Here is a 17886-nt window from a genome sequence, read left to right as displayed (position 1 = left end):
TGAACAGGTTCATCCTCATGACCAGTGAACAGGTTCATCACCATGACCAATGAACAGGTTCATCCTCATGACCAGTGAACAGGTTCATCCTCATGACCAATGAACAGGTTCATCCTCATGACCAATGAACAGGTTCATCCTCATGACCAGTGAACAGGTTCATCACCATGACCAATGAACAGATTCATCACCATGACCAATGAACAGGTTCATCCTCATGACCAATGAACAGGGTTCTTCCACATGACCAATGAACAGGTTCATCCACATGACGAATGAACAGGTTCATCCTCATGACCAATGAACAGGGTTAATCCACATGACCAATGAACAGGTTTCATCCTCATGACCAATGAACAGGTTCATCCTCATGACCAATGAACAGGTTAATCTACATGACCAATGAACAGGTTCATCCTCATGACCAATGAACAGGGTTCATCCACATGACCAATGAACAGGTTCATCCTCATGACCAATGAACAGGTTCATCCTCATGACCAATGAACAGGTTCATCCTCATGACCAGTGAACAGGTTCATCCTCATGACCAGTGAACAGGTTCATCACCATGACCAATGAACAGGTTCATCCACATGACCAATGAACAGGTTCATCCTCATGACCAATGAACAGGTTCATCCTCATGACCAATGAACAGGTTCATCCTCATGACCAGTGAACAGGTTCATCACCATGACCAATGAACAGGTTCATCCTCATGACCAGTGAACAGGTTCATCCTCATGACCAATGAACAGGTTCATCCTCATGACCAATGAACAGGTTCATCCTCATGACCAATGAACAGGTTCATCCTCATGACCAGTGAACAGGTTCATCACCATGACCAATGAACAGATTCATCACCATGACCAATGAACAGGTTCATCCTCATGACCAATGAACAGGGTTCTTCCACATGACCAATGAACAGGTTCATCCACATGACGAATGAACAGGTTCATCCTCATGACCAATGAACAGGGTTCATCCACATGACCAATGAACAGGTTTCATCCTCGTGACCAATGAACAGGTTCATCCTCATGACCAATGAACAGGTTAATCTACATGACCAATGAACAGGTTCATCCTCATGACCAATGAACAGGGTTCATCCACATGACCAATGAACAGGTTCATCCTCAGGACCAATGAACAGGTTCATCCTCATGACCAATGAACACGTTCATCCACATGACCAATGAACAGGTTCATCCTCATGACCAATGAACAGGGTTCTTCCACATGACGAATGAACAGGTTCATCCTCATGACCAGTGGACAGGTTCATCCTCATGACCAATGAACAGGTTCATCCACATGACCAATGAACAGGTTCATCCTCATGACCAGTGAACAGGTTCATCCACATGACCAGTGAACAGGTTCATCCACATGGTGACCAATGAACAGGATCATCCTCATGACCAGTGAACAGGTTCATCCACATGACCAATGAACAGGTTCATCCTCATGACCAATGAACAGGTTCATCCTCATGACCAATGAACAGATTCATCCACATGACCAATGAACAGGTTCATCCACATGACCAATGAACAGGTTCATCCTCATGACCAGTGAACAGGTTCATCCACATGGTGACCAATGAACAGGTTCATCCTCATGACCAATGAACAGGTTCATCCACATGACCAATGAACAGGTTCATCCACATGACCAGTGAACAGGTTCATCCACATGACCAGTGAACAGGTTCATCCACATGACCAGTGAACAGGTTCATCCACATGACCAATGAACAGGTTCATCCTCATGACCAGTGAACAGGTTCATCCTCATGACCAATGAACAGGTTCATCCTCATGACCAATGAACAGGTTCATCCTCATGAGGACGCGTCCACCATCTCCTGGATCACTGACTACCTCACAGGCAGACCACAGTTTGTCAGAATGGGCCGTGTGCTGTCTGGAACGGTGGTCAGTGATGTTGGAGCCCCACAGGGAACTGTTCTGTCTCCCTTCCTCTTCACCCTGTACACCAGTGACTTCCAGTACAACACGGAGTCATGCCATCTGCAGAAGTACTCTGATGATTCTGCAGTGGTCGGGTGTATTAGGGATGGACGGGAGGAGGAGTACAGGGCAGTGGTGAGTGACTTTGTAAAGTGGGCCGATGAGAACCACCTGCGGCTGAACGTGGCCAAGACCAGAGAGATGGTGGTGGACTTCAGGAGGAAGGCGACAGCTCCTACACCTCTGAGTGTCCTGGGAGTGGACGTGGACATGGTGGAGGAGATGGCGCGGCAGTATGAGATGGCGCGGCAGTGTCCAGTCGCCGTCGCGGCAGCTCCGCGGAGATTGTGCGCTCTTTTAGTTTTTGTGTTTATTTTTAATATTTTCTTTGCCACAAACACATCGGCACTAACAACATACGACCGCAGCACACTTTTGGACATAAACTTTTGCAAAACAGGGGTTTTTGTCCACTTTTTCCATCGATCCAGCGTGGCCGGCAGAGATCGTACGAGCGAACCACAACAACAGCAGTGGAGCCGCTACTACGGGAAGGCAGCGAAAACATCGAGGAAGCGGAGCGAATTCGAACAGACTGAGAGTTCAAGCCCACCGTCCACCTCTGCCCAGCATCCTTCTTGCTAACGTCCAGTCTCTGGAAAATAAGATGGATGATTTTAGGGCAAGGATCAGATTCCAACGGGACATGCGGGATTGTAACATCTTTTGTCTGCGGAAACTTGGCTGACCCGCTGGTGCGGATCGAGCCATATGTCCAACGAGTCCTTCTCTGCTTTCCGTGCAGACAGAACGGAAGAGTCTGGTAAATCTAAGGGTGGAGGGTCTGCTTCATGACGAACAACATGTGGTGCGATCCCAAGAACATTAAGACTCTTTCTCGTTCCTGCTCGCGAACCTGGAACATCTGGCGATCTCATGCCGTCCATTCTACCTTCCCGGGAGTTCAGCTCGGTCATCACCACAGCCGTCTACATTCCACCACAAGCGGACACCGACGTAGCACTATCGGACCTACATGATGTGTTATGTCGGCATCAGAACAAGTATCCCGAGCGGCTGTGGTGGTGGCTGGGGACTTTAACAAGGCAAACCTAAAAAAGTCATGCCGAACTTTCACCAGCACATTACGTGTGCTACCAGAGGAAAGAACGTTGGACCACTGCTATCGCCATTCAAGAGAGGCTATAAGGCTGTCTCTCTCCTCCGTTAGGAAATCAGACCATGCCGCCATTTTCTGCTTCCGGAGTATAAACAAAGGATCGCGGGAAGCGGTAGTGACGAGGAACGAATGCGGTGGTCTGACCAATCAGAGGCTGAGCTACAGGACGCTCTGAGTATTGTCGACTGGGACATGATCCAATCCAGTTCCAGTGGCGTCAGCGAGTTTGAAGTAGCAATGAGCCTCATAGCAACGCTTAACGGACACCATCGTCCCCACGGTAAAAGTTAGGGTCTTTCCTAATCAAAAGCCGTGGGTTGATAGATCCATCCGTGAAGCTGTGAACGCCCGTGCTGCCTATAACTCCGGTCTTGTATCCGCCAACATGGGCGCGTACAAGGCAGCGGTCTATGGACTGAGGAGGGTGGTGAAGCACGCCAAAAGGAGGTACCGAGACAGAGTGGAATCACAGATGGAGCAGCGCGACACCAGGCGCCTATGGCAGGGGCTACGGACTATTACAAACTACCAGAGCAGACCCGCGCAATGGTGAGTGCCGACGCATCCCTAGCGGACGACCTGAACTCATTTTATGCACGGTTTGAGGCTAGCAACAACAGCGCTAGCTCGCCTAACAACAACACCGTTAAGCGTAGCCGAGGTGAGTTCTACCGCTGGGGATGAACACACTCTCTGTGACCGAGCACAGTGTGAGGAGGGCTCTGTTGAGGGTGAACACCAGGAAAGCTGCAGGTCCAGATGGCATATCTGGGCGAGTACTGAAGACCTGTGCTAACCAGCTAGCTCCAGTGTTCACCACAATATTCAACCTCTCCTGGCTGAGTCCGTGGTCCCCGCCTGCTTCAAGAGATCCACTATTGTCCCTGTGCCCAAGAATGCTTCTCCAGCATGTATGAATGACTACCGACCGGTGGCCCTCACCTCGGTGGTCATGAAATGCTGAGAGGCTGATAAAGGACTACATCTGCGCCTTCCTCCCTTCCTCCATGGACCCGCTGCAGTTTGCTTATCGCCCAAACAGATCCACAGATGATGCTGTCTCCCAGGTACTGCACACCACACTCTCTCATCTGGACAGCCAGAGGGGGCTATGTGAGACTACTGTTCATTGATTATAGTTCAGCTTTCAACACCATAGTCCCTCCAGACTGGCCGGCAAGCTGATTGAGCTGGGACTGAACACCCCTGTGTGCTTGGATCCTGGACTTCCTGACCGCCAGGCCACAGGTGGTCAGGGTGGGCAGACACACCTCCAAATCCCTCACCCTGAACACAGGATCCCCCCAGGGTTGCGTCCTCAGCCCCTACTGTACTCCCTGTACACACATGACTGTGTGGCCAGGTTCAGCTCCAACACCATCATCAAGTTTGCGGATGACACAGTGGTGGTGGGCCTGATCTCCGACAACGTCGAGAAGGCCTACCTGGAGGAAGTTGCTGATCTGTCACTCTGGTGCCGGGACAACAGCCTCATCATGAATGTCACCAAAACTAAGGAGCTGATTGTGGACTTTAGGAAGGTACAACAACAGAGGACGTACTCACCACTGGGGATTAACGGGACTACTGTGGAGAGGGTGAGCGGGTATAAATACCTGGGAGTCCACATCACCGAGGATCTGACATGGTCAACAAACACAGACACTCTGGTGAGAAAGGCAAGGCAGCGCCTCTACCACCTCAGGCAGCTGAGGAAATTTAAAGTTTCCCAGAGGATCCTTCAGTCCTTCTACTCTGGAGCTGTAGAGGCGTCCTGACAGGAAGCATCACAGCCTGGTTTGGCAACTGCTCCGCTCAGGACAGGAAGGCTCTGCAGAGAGTAGTGCGTTCGGCTGAACGCACTATTGGACTACACTCCCACCCTGCAGGACTTGTACACCAGGAGGTGCAGAACCAGAGCCGGCAGGATCATGAAGGATCCTCACCACCCCAACAACAGACTGTTTCAGCTGCTGCGGTCAGGCAGGCGCCTCCGTAGTCACGCTGCAAGAACAGAGAGACTGAGACGGAGTTTCTTTCCTCAGGCCATCAGGATTGTGAACTCCGACCTCACCAGGACCCCCACATAGACCCACACAACTGCCCCTCTTAGGCACACACACACACACACACACACACACTTACTGTAAATATTGTGTTGTTTTTTATTTGTAAATAGTGTGTACTTGTTGCCCTTGCACATTCCTGCTGAGCATTGCCACTTTCATTTCACTGCACACCCTGTGTGTGTATGTGACAAATAAAACATCTTGAATCTTGAGTACAAGTACCTGGGCGTCTCCATCGACAGCCGACTGAACTGGAAGGCCAACATCAACGCTGTGTACAAGAAGGGGATGAGTCGTCTCTTTTTCCTGAGAAAGCTTCGATCCTTCAACGTGTGCAGCAAGATGCTGGAGTTATTCTACCAGTCGGTTGTCGCCAGTGTGCTGCACTTTGCCATTGTCTGCTGGGGGAGCAGCATCGGGGCCGGTGACACCAGCCGTCTTAACAAACTGGTTAGGAAGGCTGGCTCCATCATCGGCTGCCAGCTGGAGCACCTGGAACAGGTGGTGGAGAGGAGGTCGTTGAAGAAACTGGTGTCCATATTGGACAACCCGGACCACCCTCTCCACCACCTCCTACAGGGGCAGAGGAGTACTTTCTCCAGACGTCTCCTCACGCTCCGCTGCCACAAGGAGAGATACAGGAGAACATTCCTGCCGACGGCTATGAGGCTTTACAACAGTTCACCTCTTGCCAGATCACCCTAACCCTTCTTATATTTTGTGTTTTGTTTTTTTATTCTTGTGTGTTGCTGCTACTGACTCGACAAATTTCCCCTTGGGGATTAATAAAGTATATATCTATCTATCTATCTATCTATGACCAATGAACAGGTTCATCCTCATGACCAGTGAACAGGTTCATCACCATGACCAATGAACAGGTTCATCCTCATGACCAATGAACAGGTTCATCCTCATGACCAGTGAACAGGTTCATCACCATGACCAATGAACAGGTTCATCACCATGACCAATGAACAGGTTCATCCTCATGACCAATGAACAGGTTCATCCTCATGACCAGTGAACAGGTTCATCCTCATGACCAATGAACAGGTTCATACACATGACCAATGAACAGGTTCATCCACATGGTGACCAATGAACAGGTTCATCCTCATGACCAATGAACAGGTTCATCCACATGACCAATGAACAGGTTCATCCACATGACCAGTGAACAGGTTCATCCACATGACCAGTGAACAGGTTCATCCTCATGACCAGTGAACAGGTTCATCCTCATGACCAATGAACAGGTTCATCCTCATGACCAATGAACAGGTTCATCCTCATGACCAGTGAACAGGTTCATCACCATGACCAATGAACAGGTTCATCACCATGGTGACCAGTGGGTCTCCAGGACCTTTCCATGACTTTGAACCAAATTTCCATGATTAAACATTTAGTGAAAACTCTGTCTATACGTGACAAAGTGAGAAGATGTAGTATTTAAACTAACAATGAGAATTCCAAAGCATACCATATATATACCGTGTAAATTAACATTTGAATAAAACAAATTTACTTTTCCAAACATTTTGGGATTTTATTTTATTTTTTTCAATTACTTTTCTAGGCTTGGAAATAGCCATTTAAAAATTCCATGAATTTTCCAGGTTTTCCATGACCGTACGGACCCTGTTTTGAATAAAGGGTTAAAATTATTTGTTTTTTTATCCGATTAATCTAAAAAATAATCAACCGATTAATCGATTATCAAAACAATCGTTAGTTGCAGCCCTACTACACACACACACGCACACTAACCCTTAATGTTAATAACACACACACCCTAACCCTTTATGTTAACACACACACACACACTAACCCTTTATGTTAATAACACACACACACACACACCCTAACCCTTAATGTTAACACACACACACTAACCCTTTATGTTAATAACACACACACACACTAACCCTTAATGTTAACACACACACACAAACTAACCCTTTATGTTAATAACACACACACACACACCCTAACCCTTAATGTTAACAACACACACACACACACACACAAACCCTTTATGTTAATAACACACACACACACACACACACTAACCCTTAATGTTAACAACACACACACACACACTAACCCTTAATGTTAACAACACACACACACACTAACCCTTAATATTAACAACACACACACACACTAACCCTTAATGTTAACAACACACACACACACTAACCCTTAATGTTAACAACACACACACACACACACACTAACCCTTAATGCATACCTGCAAACTCATGAGGGGTGAAAAAGGTGACAACGGGGGGGGGGGGGGGGGGTGCAGGTGTCACCACACCACATCCACGTTGTTTGAAGCCTCAAAGCTTTTAGAACCACAACTACAGTCATTTTATTGTTCTGACCACAAATCTAAATAATGATAATAAACAGTTTAAGAACAAAAGGTTCTCCGCTCTGACTCAGCCCTATAATGATAGTAATAACAAATATACATTGTCATTATATATAATATGGTTAAAGTCATTCATGAACTTCCTTTTTTGTTGCCTGAACAGTCCTCATGGACTTCTCCCTGAATCTGTTCTGTCTCTACCTGTTTGTCACGATACTCATATTATAACTTCTATACATATTACATACCTGCCATAACTATCATGATACCCGATACCAGAATTCAATACACCATACAAACAATATGGTACCATAATTACGAGACTGGTATATTTATCTATAATAGTAATAAATAAAACATCTGTATGGTTCACTTTTTACCAACTTTTTCAACACTTAACAAATGACAGTAATATTAGTATTAATACAGCCAGATATGAATGAAACTACATGGTTCCATCATAGCATTGATGATACACTATGAGGCCGTTAGTCTCTGACCAGATGATCCACAGTTCATCAGGATGAGCAGCTGGAGAGTTACACAACTTTACAGACTGAAACATTTCACTTCTGGCATCTTTTTATTCTTTAAGCCGAAGTCTCTAAAGCTGCTCCTCTTCTCTGGCTGTGAGCTGCGCAGCGCAGTGTGCGCAGACAGCTCGACACGGAGCAGCGTGCGCTCTGATCGCTCTCTTAATGAAGTATCGATACTAAAGATATGCTAAATCACATCGTGTTTAACGTACGGGTACTTTGTTAGCATCGCTACACCGTGCAGCGTGACAGCAGCAGATGTAGCGGCTAACATTCAAGCTAACCTGAACCCCCAAACGCTGTGGACATCTGAACGCTGATTGGCCGAGACGCGACACGCCCCATCAAAGATGTTTTATTGCGAAGAAGAGCAACACTTCACACTTTTCTCCGCGTCTCACTGCAATCTCAACGGCAGCGGGCCAGGTGACCCCCCCCCCCCCCCAAAACAAAAACTCTTCGGATCTCCACGATTCACGTGGATGACCTATTTTGAGTTCAAAACGGTGAATTTCACCGAAAGGTGACAAGTTTGCAGGTATGTTAATGTTAACAACACACACACACACACTAACCCTTAATATTAACAACACACACACTAACCCTTAATATTAACAACACACACACTAACCCTTAATATTAACAACACACACACACACCCTAACCCTTCATGTTAACAACACACACACACACACACTAACCCTTAATATTAACAACACACACACTAACCCTTAATGTTAACACACACACACACACTAACCCTTAATATTAACAACACACACACACACCCTAACCCTTCATGTTAACAACACACACACTAACCCTTAATATTAACAACACACACACTAACCCTTAATGTTAACACACACACACACACACTAACCCTTAATGTTAACACACACACACACACACACACTAACCCTTAATGTTAACACACACACACACACACACTAACCCTTAATGTTAACAACACACACACACACTAACCCTTAATGTTAACAACACACACACACTAACCCTTAATGTTAACAACACACACACACACACACACACACACTAACCCTTAATGTTAACAACACACACACACTAACCCTTAATGTTAACAACACACACACACACTAACATTCATAATAATAACACACACACACACACACACACACACTAACCCTTAATGTTAACAACACACACACACTAACCCTTAATGTTAACAACACACACACACACACACACGAATGAGTCTCAGAGACCAGGAAACTCTGGTCTTACCCGGACCCTGAGGTCTTAGAGACCCGGAACCTGTGGTCTTAGAGACTCTGGTCTGACCCGGACCCCGTGAGGTAGACCCGGTCTGACCCGGACCCCGTGAGGTAGACCCGGTCTTACCTGGCTCCTGGCGGTCCCTCTCATGATGTTTCAGCCTTTCCTTCGTGCGAGCCTCCGTTTCGCTTCTGCAGCTTCCGGTGTTTTGAAACGGACAGCATGAGGCTGACCAATCAGAGCGGCTCTGAGAGCGGTGGGCGGGGCTGACACGCACCGGCACCGTCTTAGGCCATCATCAGAGGAAACTGTTCATTCAGGAGACCGGAAGTACTTTAACCACACTAAATGAGATAGCTTTATACGTCAGACACATGAAGTGGAGTAAACTTATCAGGTATTAAAGGGATTACTCAATGAAAGTAGGACTAGAAGCACACAGTGTAGCATCCTAAGAGTGACCACTAGCTGCCTCTCCTCACAGCATCATGGGGAGACTGGAGGAACATCCCATAGAGACCATGAGCATGTGGCCTGGGTCAGCAGGCCCGTCTTTACATCGGCGGTTCAACCCACGGCCCTGCTAGTCCTAGTTGCGCTAGTCCTAGTTGTGCTAGACCGCTAGTTCTGTTTGAGCTTGTCCTCCTAGTTGAGCCATACCTAGTTGTGCTAGTCCTAGTTGTGCTAGTCCTAGTTGCGCTAGTCCTAGTTGTGCTAGTCCTAGTTGTGCTAGTCCTAGTTGTGCTAGTCCTAGTTGCGCTAGTCCTAGTTGTGCTAGTCCTAGTTGCGCTAGACCGCTAGTTCTGTTTGAGCTTGTCCTCCTAGTTGAGCCATACCTAGTTGTGCTAGTCCTAGTTGCGCTAGTCCTAGTTGTGCTAGTCCTAGTTGCGCTAGTCCTAGTTGTGCTAGACCGCTAGTTCTGTTTGAGCTTGTCCTCCTAGTTGAGCCATACCTAGTTGTGCTAGTCCTAGTTAGGCTAGTCCTCCTAGTTCTCTTGGTAGGCTACTAGGTGAGCTAGTCCTTGTGGACTGAGAGCTACTACACACACATATTATATAATATATATATATATATATACACACATGTGGAAGTTGCATTAAAGCGCAGAACACAATTCCTCAAGTTGAGCACACAAGTGTGTGTCTCGTTTATTCCGGATCACCAAAGGAATGAACACAAGATGGCGCTGCCCATAAGCAACCCGCATGGCTCACGTCACCACAGCAACACACACTGAAAGGGACCGGAACAGTCGTCACTCTAATCAGTGTAAAGAACTACACCAGGAACAAGGGTGAATTATGACGTCACATTCACGACACACGTCCCCCAGAGTTCACCAAATAAGAAAGAGATCGTCGGCGAGGTGGTCTGTGCTTCACAGGGGGTCGAGGAGACGCTCCTGTGGCAGGTGGACCGCCATGACGCGGGAGGGAGGGAGGGGAGGGAGGGGGGGTGCAGCGCTGGAGGACGCCCGCGTCGTGGGGGCTGGGCCGATCCAATGGGCCTCGCCACGTCCACATGAGCTGGTTTGAGGCGGTCAATGGAGAGCCGCTCCGGTTTACCACCCATGTCCACCATAAAATGTTTGTCTCCCGTCTCCAAAACCCGGAACGGGCCCTCGTAGGGCGGCGTAGCGGTCCCCTGTGAGCGTCGTGGCGAATAAAGACGTATTCAGCCGTGTGAAGCCCAGCGGGGATGTGCGACTGAGGGAGGCCGTGATGAGAAGTAGGGACCGGTGAGAAAAGCCTCGCCTTGCCCAGTAGCTGGAGAGGCAGAGCAGGGAACGGTGGAGGGAACAACATCCCTGGCCAGAGACGAGCTACGCGGATGACGACTGTCGGTCTTCCTTCGGCGCGGTCCTGATGCCGAGCGTCACCCACGGGAGCTTGTGGACCCAGTTGCTGTCTTTGAGGCTGAAGAGAAGCTTTCATGGACCTGTGAAACCGCTCAGAGTCCGTTAGCCTGCGGGTGGTATGCGGTCGTGCGGTGGAGTTTGGCTCCGAGGCTCTGGGCCACCGCGTTCCACAGACTAATGACATGTATAATAAACTAATGACATGTATAATACAGACTAATGACATGTATAATACAGACTAATGACATGTATAATACAGACTAATGACATGTATAATACAGACTCATGACATGTATAATACAGACTAGTGACATGTATAATAGACTAATGACATGTATAATACAGACTCATGACATGTATAATAGACTAATGACATGTATAATACAGACTAATGACATGTATAATACAGACTAGTGACATGTATAATACAGACTAGTGACATGTATAATACAGACTAATGACATGTATAATAGACTAATGACATGTATAATACAGACTCATGACATGTATAATAGACTAATGACATGTATAATACAGACTAGTGACATGTATAATACAGACTAATGACATGTATAATAGACTAATGACATGTATAATACAGACTCATGACATGTATAATAGACTAATGACATGTATAATAGACTAATGACATGTATAATACAGACTAGTGACATGTATAATACAGACTAATGACATGTATAATAAACTAATGACATGTATAATACAGACTCATGACATGTATAATAGACTAATGACATGTATAATACAGACTAGTGACATGTATAATACAGACTAATGACATGTATAATAGACTAATGACATGTATAATACAGACTAATGACATGTATAATAGACTAATGACATGTATAATACAGACTCATGACATGTATAATAGACTAATGACATGTATAATACAGACTAGTGACATGTATAATACAGACTCATGACATGTATAATAGACTAATGACATGTATAATACAGACTAATGACATGTATAATAAACTAATGACATGTATAATACAGACTAATGACATGTATAATACAGACTCATGACATGTATAATAGACTAATGACATGTATAATACAGACTAATGACATGTATAATAAACTAATGACATGTATAATACAGACTAATGACATGTATAATACAGACTAATGACATGTATAATACAGAATAATGACATGTATAATACAGACTAATGACATGTATAATAAACTAATGACATGTATAACAGACTAATGACATGTATAATACAGACTAATGACATGTATAATAAACTAATGACATGTATAATACAGACTAATGACATGTATAATACAGACTAGTGACATGTATAATACAGACTAATGACATGTATAATACAGACTAATGACATGTATAATACAGACTCATGACATGTATAATACAGACTAATGACATGTATAATACAGACTAATGACATGTATAATACAGACTCATGACATGTATAATACAGACTAATGACATGTATAATACAGACTAATGACATGTATAATACAGACTCATGACATGTATAATACAGACTAATGACATGTATAATACAGACTAATGACATGTATAATACAGACTAATGACATGTATAATACAGACTAATGACATGTATAATACAGACTAATGACATGTATAATACAGACTAATGACATGTATAATACAGACTAATGACATGTATAATACAGACTAATGACATGTATAATACAGACTAATGACATGTATAATACAGACTAATGACATGTATAATACAGACTAATGACATGTATAATACAGACTAATGACATGTATAATAAACTAATGACATGTATAATACAGACTAATGACATGTATAATACAGACTAATGACATGTATAATAAACTAATGACATGTATAATACAGACTAATGACATGTATAATACAGACTAATGACATGTATAATACAGACTAATGACATGTATAATACAGACTAATGACATGTATAATACAGACTAATGACATGTATAATACAGACTAATGACATGTATAATACAGACTAATGACATGTATAATACAGACTAATGACATGTATAATACAGACTAATGACATGTATAATACAGACTAATGACATGTATAATACAGACTAATGACATGTATAATACAGACTAATGACATGTATAATACAGACTAATGACATGTATAATAGACTAATGACATGTATAATACAGACTCATGACATGTATAATACAGACTAATGACATGTATAATAAACTAATGACATGTATAATACAGACTAATGACATGTATAATACAGACTAATGACATGTATAATACAGACTAATGACATGTATAATACAGACTAATGACATGTATAATAAACTAATGACATGTATAATACAGACTAATGACATGTATAATAGACTAATGACATGTATAATACAGACTAATGACATGTATAATACAGACTAATGACATGTATAATAGACTAATGACATGTATAATACAGACTAGTGACATGTATAATACAGACTAATGACATGTATAATACAGACTAATGACATGTATAATACAGACTCATGACATGTATAATACAGACTAATGACATGTATAATAAACTAATGACATGTATAATACAGACTAATGACATGTATAATACAGACTAATGACATGTATAATAGACTAATGACATGTATAATACAGACTAGTGACATGTATAATACAGACTAATGACATGTATAATAAACTAATGACATGTATAATACAGACTAATGACATGTATAATACAGACTAGTGACATGTATAATACAGACTAATGACATGTATAATACAGACTAGTGACATGTATAATACAGACTAATGACATGTATAATACAGACTAATGACATGTATAATACAGACTAGTGACATGTATAATACAGACTAGTGACATGTATAATACAGACTAATGACATGTATAATACAGACTAGTGACATGTATAATACAGACTAATGACATGTATAATACAGACTAGTGACATGTATAATACAGACTAGTGACATGTATAATACAGACTAGTGACATGTATAATAGACTAATGACATGTATAATACAGACTAATGACATGTATAATACAGACTAATGACATGTATAATACAGACTAATGACATGTATAATACAGACTAATGACATGTATAATACAGACTAATGACATGTATAATACAGACTAATGACATGTATAATACAGACTAATGACATGTATAATACAGACTAATGACATGTATAATACAGACTAATGACATGTATAATACAGACTAATGACATGTATAATACAGACTAATGACATGTATAATACAGACTAGTGACATGTATAATACAGACTAGTGACATGTATAATAGACTAATGACATGTATAATACAGACTAATGACATGTATAATACAGACTCATGACATGTATAATAGACTAATGACATGTATAATACAGACTAGTGACATGTATAATACAGACTCATGACATGTATAATAGACTAATGACATGTATAATACAGACTAATGACATGTATAATACAGACTCATGACATGTATAATAGACTAATGACATGTATAATACAGACTAGTGACATGTATAATACAGACTCATGACATGTATAATAGACTAATGACATGTATAATACAGACTAATGACATGTATAATACAGACTAGTGACATGTATAATACAGACTCATGACATGTATAATACAGACTCATGACATGTATAATACAGACTAGTGACATGTATAATACAGACTAGTGACATGTATAATACAGACTAATGACATGTATAATACAGACTAGTGACATGTATAATAGACTAATGACATGTATAATACAGACTAATGACATGTATAATACAGACTAATGACATGTATAATACAGACTAGTGACATGTATAATACAGACTAATGACATGTATAATACAGACTAATGACATGTATAATACAGACTAATGACATGTATAATACAGACTCATGACATGTATAATAGACTAATGACATGTATAATACAGACTAGTGACATGTATAATACAGACTAATGACATGTATAATACAGACTAGTGACATGTATAATACAGACTAATGACATGTATAATACAGACTAATGACATGTATAATACAGACTAATGACATGTATAATACAGACTAGTGACATGTATAATACAGACTAATGACATGTATAATACAGACTAGTGACATGTATAATAGACTAATGACATGTATAATACAGACTAGTGACATGTATAATACAGACTAGTGACATGTATAATACAGACTAATGACATGTATAATACAGACTAGTGACATGTATAATAGACTAATGACATGTATAATACAGACTAATGACATGTATAATACAGACTAGTGACATGTATAATACAGACTAGTGACATGTATAATACAGACTAATGACATGTATAATACAGACTAATGACATGTATAATACAGACTAATGACATGTATAATACAGACTAGTGACATGTATAATACAGACTAATGACATGTATAATACAGACTAGTGACATGTATAATACAGACTAATGACATGTATAATACAGACTAGTGACATGTATAATACAGACTAATGACATGTATAATACAGACTAATGACATGTATAATACAGACTAATGACATGTATAATACAGACTAGTGACATGTATAATACAGACTAGTGACATGTATAATAGACTAGTGACATGTATAATACAGACTAGTGACATGTATAATACAGACTAGTGACATGTATAATACACTCATGACATGTATAATAGACTAATGACATGTATAATACAGACTAGTGACATGTATAATACAGACTCATGACATGTATAATAGACTAATGACATGTATAATACAGACTAATGACATGTATAATACAGACTAGTGACATGTATAATACAGACTCATGACATGTATAATAGACTAATGACATGTATAATACAGACTCATGACATGTATAATAGACTAATGACATGTATAATACAGACTAATGACATGTATAATACAGACTAGTGACATGTATAATACAGACTAATGACATGTATAATACAGACTCATGACATGTATAATAGACTAATGACATGTATAATACAGACTAATGACATGTATAATACAGACTAGTGACATGTATAATACAGACTAATGACATGTATAATACAGACTAATGACATGTATAATACAGACTAGTGACATGTATAATACAGACTCATGACATGTATAATAGACTAATGACATGTATAATACAGACTAGTGACATGTATAATACAGACTCATGACATGTATAATAGACTAATGACATGTAATCGTGGACCTCTGGTCCTGGGATCAGCTCCGTGAATGCTGCTCTGGTCCTGAGAACGCAGCGTGACTGATGTGGGCCTGAAAGCTGGTCCTGAGGGCCGGCCCCCTCTCGCTGCTCCTCGTGAGCCCATGTCCAGATCGTGTGGTGACAAGTTGTTTGAGAGGAGAGGTCCATGTCTGATGTTGGACATCAGACAGACGTGCACATATTTAATCAAGTTATCCCAACTAGGCAAGTTGTATTTTGTTAGTCTAGGACAGTGATGTGGCAGAACCTTTGTTTTATCAAGAGTTTGGAGCGTCCGCTTGTATAATGACTGTCATGGTTTGAGAGTTGTGGCACTAGCATGTGACCAGGTTGTTAAACAGGTGATGTGGGAAATAACCATTGAATGCATGAATGTTTTAGCCTCTGTTGACATGGAGTTGTGTGAGAATCGGAAATTGGATAGATTGAATTTTACCCGATTACAAACTTTTTTCACCTGTGATTTGAAAGACAAATTAGAATCAAAAAGTACTCCCAGGTATTCAGATACAACCGTTAGCCTCTCCCCAGATACAAAAACATCCAGTTCTACACTATCAGGTTCTTTTGGTAAAACACAGACACACAGTTTTGGATATATTGAGTTGTAAACAACATTGCGTTAACCAAGTTGTCACATTAGCCATGGATGTAGTGAGTTCTTTTGTTACATCTCCCAAATTGCTGCCATGCAGATAAATGACGGTGTCATCGGCATACATTTGAATGTTGGAATGAGGACAAACTGATGTCAGACCATTAATATATAAGGACAATAATAATGGGCCCAGGACAGATCCTTGTGGGACACCTGTGGACAAGCGGAGGGCAGCGGATTGATGCTTCTGGATTTGGACAGACTGTGACCTATTGAGCAAATATGATTCCATCCATTTAAGAACCTGAGGAGAAGTTGTAACTGTGCAATTTGGACAAAAGAATACTCTGATTTACAGTGTCAAATGCCTTCTTGAGATCAAGATACACAACTCCAACAACACCCCCGTTGTCCAGGAGATTTGATTTGTTCGGTGAAGAAACAGCTGGCCGTCTCATTGGATGAAGGGCAAATGGACTGCTTTTCAAATGCAGATCATTTGCTCCGCTACCAACTTCTCTGTAGCCTTTAATATTGTAGGCAGGATACTGATGGGTCTGTAGTTGGAGGGAGAAAGGCGATCTCCTTCTTTGAATTCTGGAACAACAGCAGCCGACTTCCAAACACTGGGGAACATGTGCTGAGAGGCTGAGAGGTTGATGATGGGATCTATTCGTGTTTTGGTCAGAACTTTGAGCATAACGGCATCCAT

The 17886-nt window shown here is 42.0% G+C and overlaps 1 protein-coding gene across 1 annotated transcript in view; it reads right to left on the bottom strand.

The window, feature by feature from the left end:
• Window positions 1-9614, bottom strand: part of LOC130204217 (uncharacterized) — a 30767-nt gene extending 21153 nt beyond the window's left edge. The window contains exon 1 of the mRNA XM_056430763.1: window positions 9537-9614. Coding sequence (XP_056286738.1) covers window positions 9537-9560 — 24 coding nt within the window. The 5' untranslated portion in view covers window positions 9561-9614. The remainder of the gene's footprint in view (window positions 1-9536) is intronic.
• Between the last annotated feature and the right edge of the window lie 8272 nt (window positions 9615-17886).

This window comes from Pseudoliparis swirei, chromosome 14, assembly GCF_029220125.1.
Source record: "Pseudoliparis swirei isolate HS2019 ecotype Mariana Trench chromosome 14, NWPU_hadal_v1, whole genome shotgun sequence".
In the NCBI taxonomy this organism is placed as follows: Eukaryota; Metazoa; Chordata; class Actinopteri; order Perciformes; family Liparidae; genus Pseudoliparis; species Pseudoliparis swirei.
Note: the sequence above shows the minus strand (reverse complement) of the source record. Positions and strands in the feature narration are given on the sequence as shown.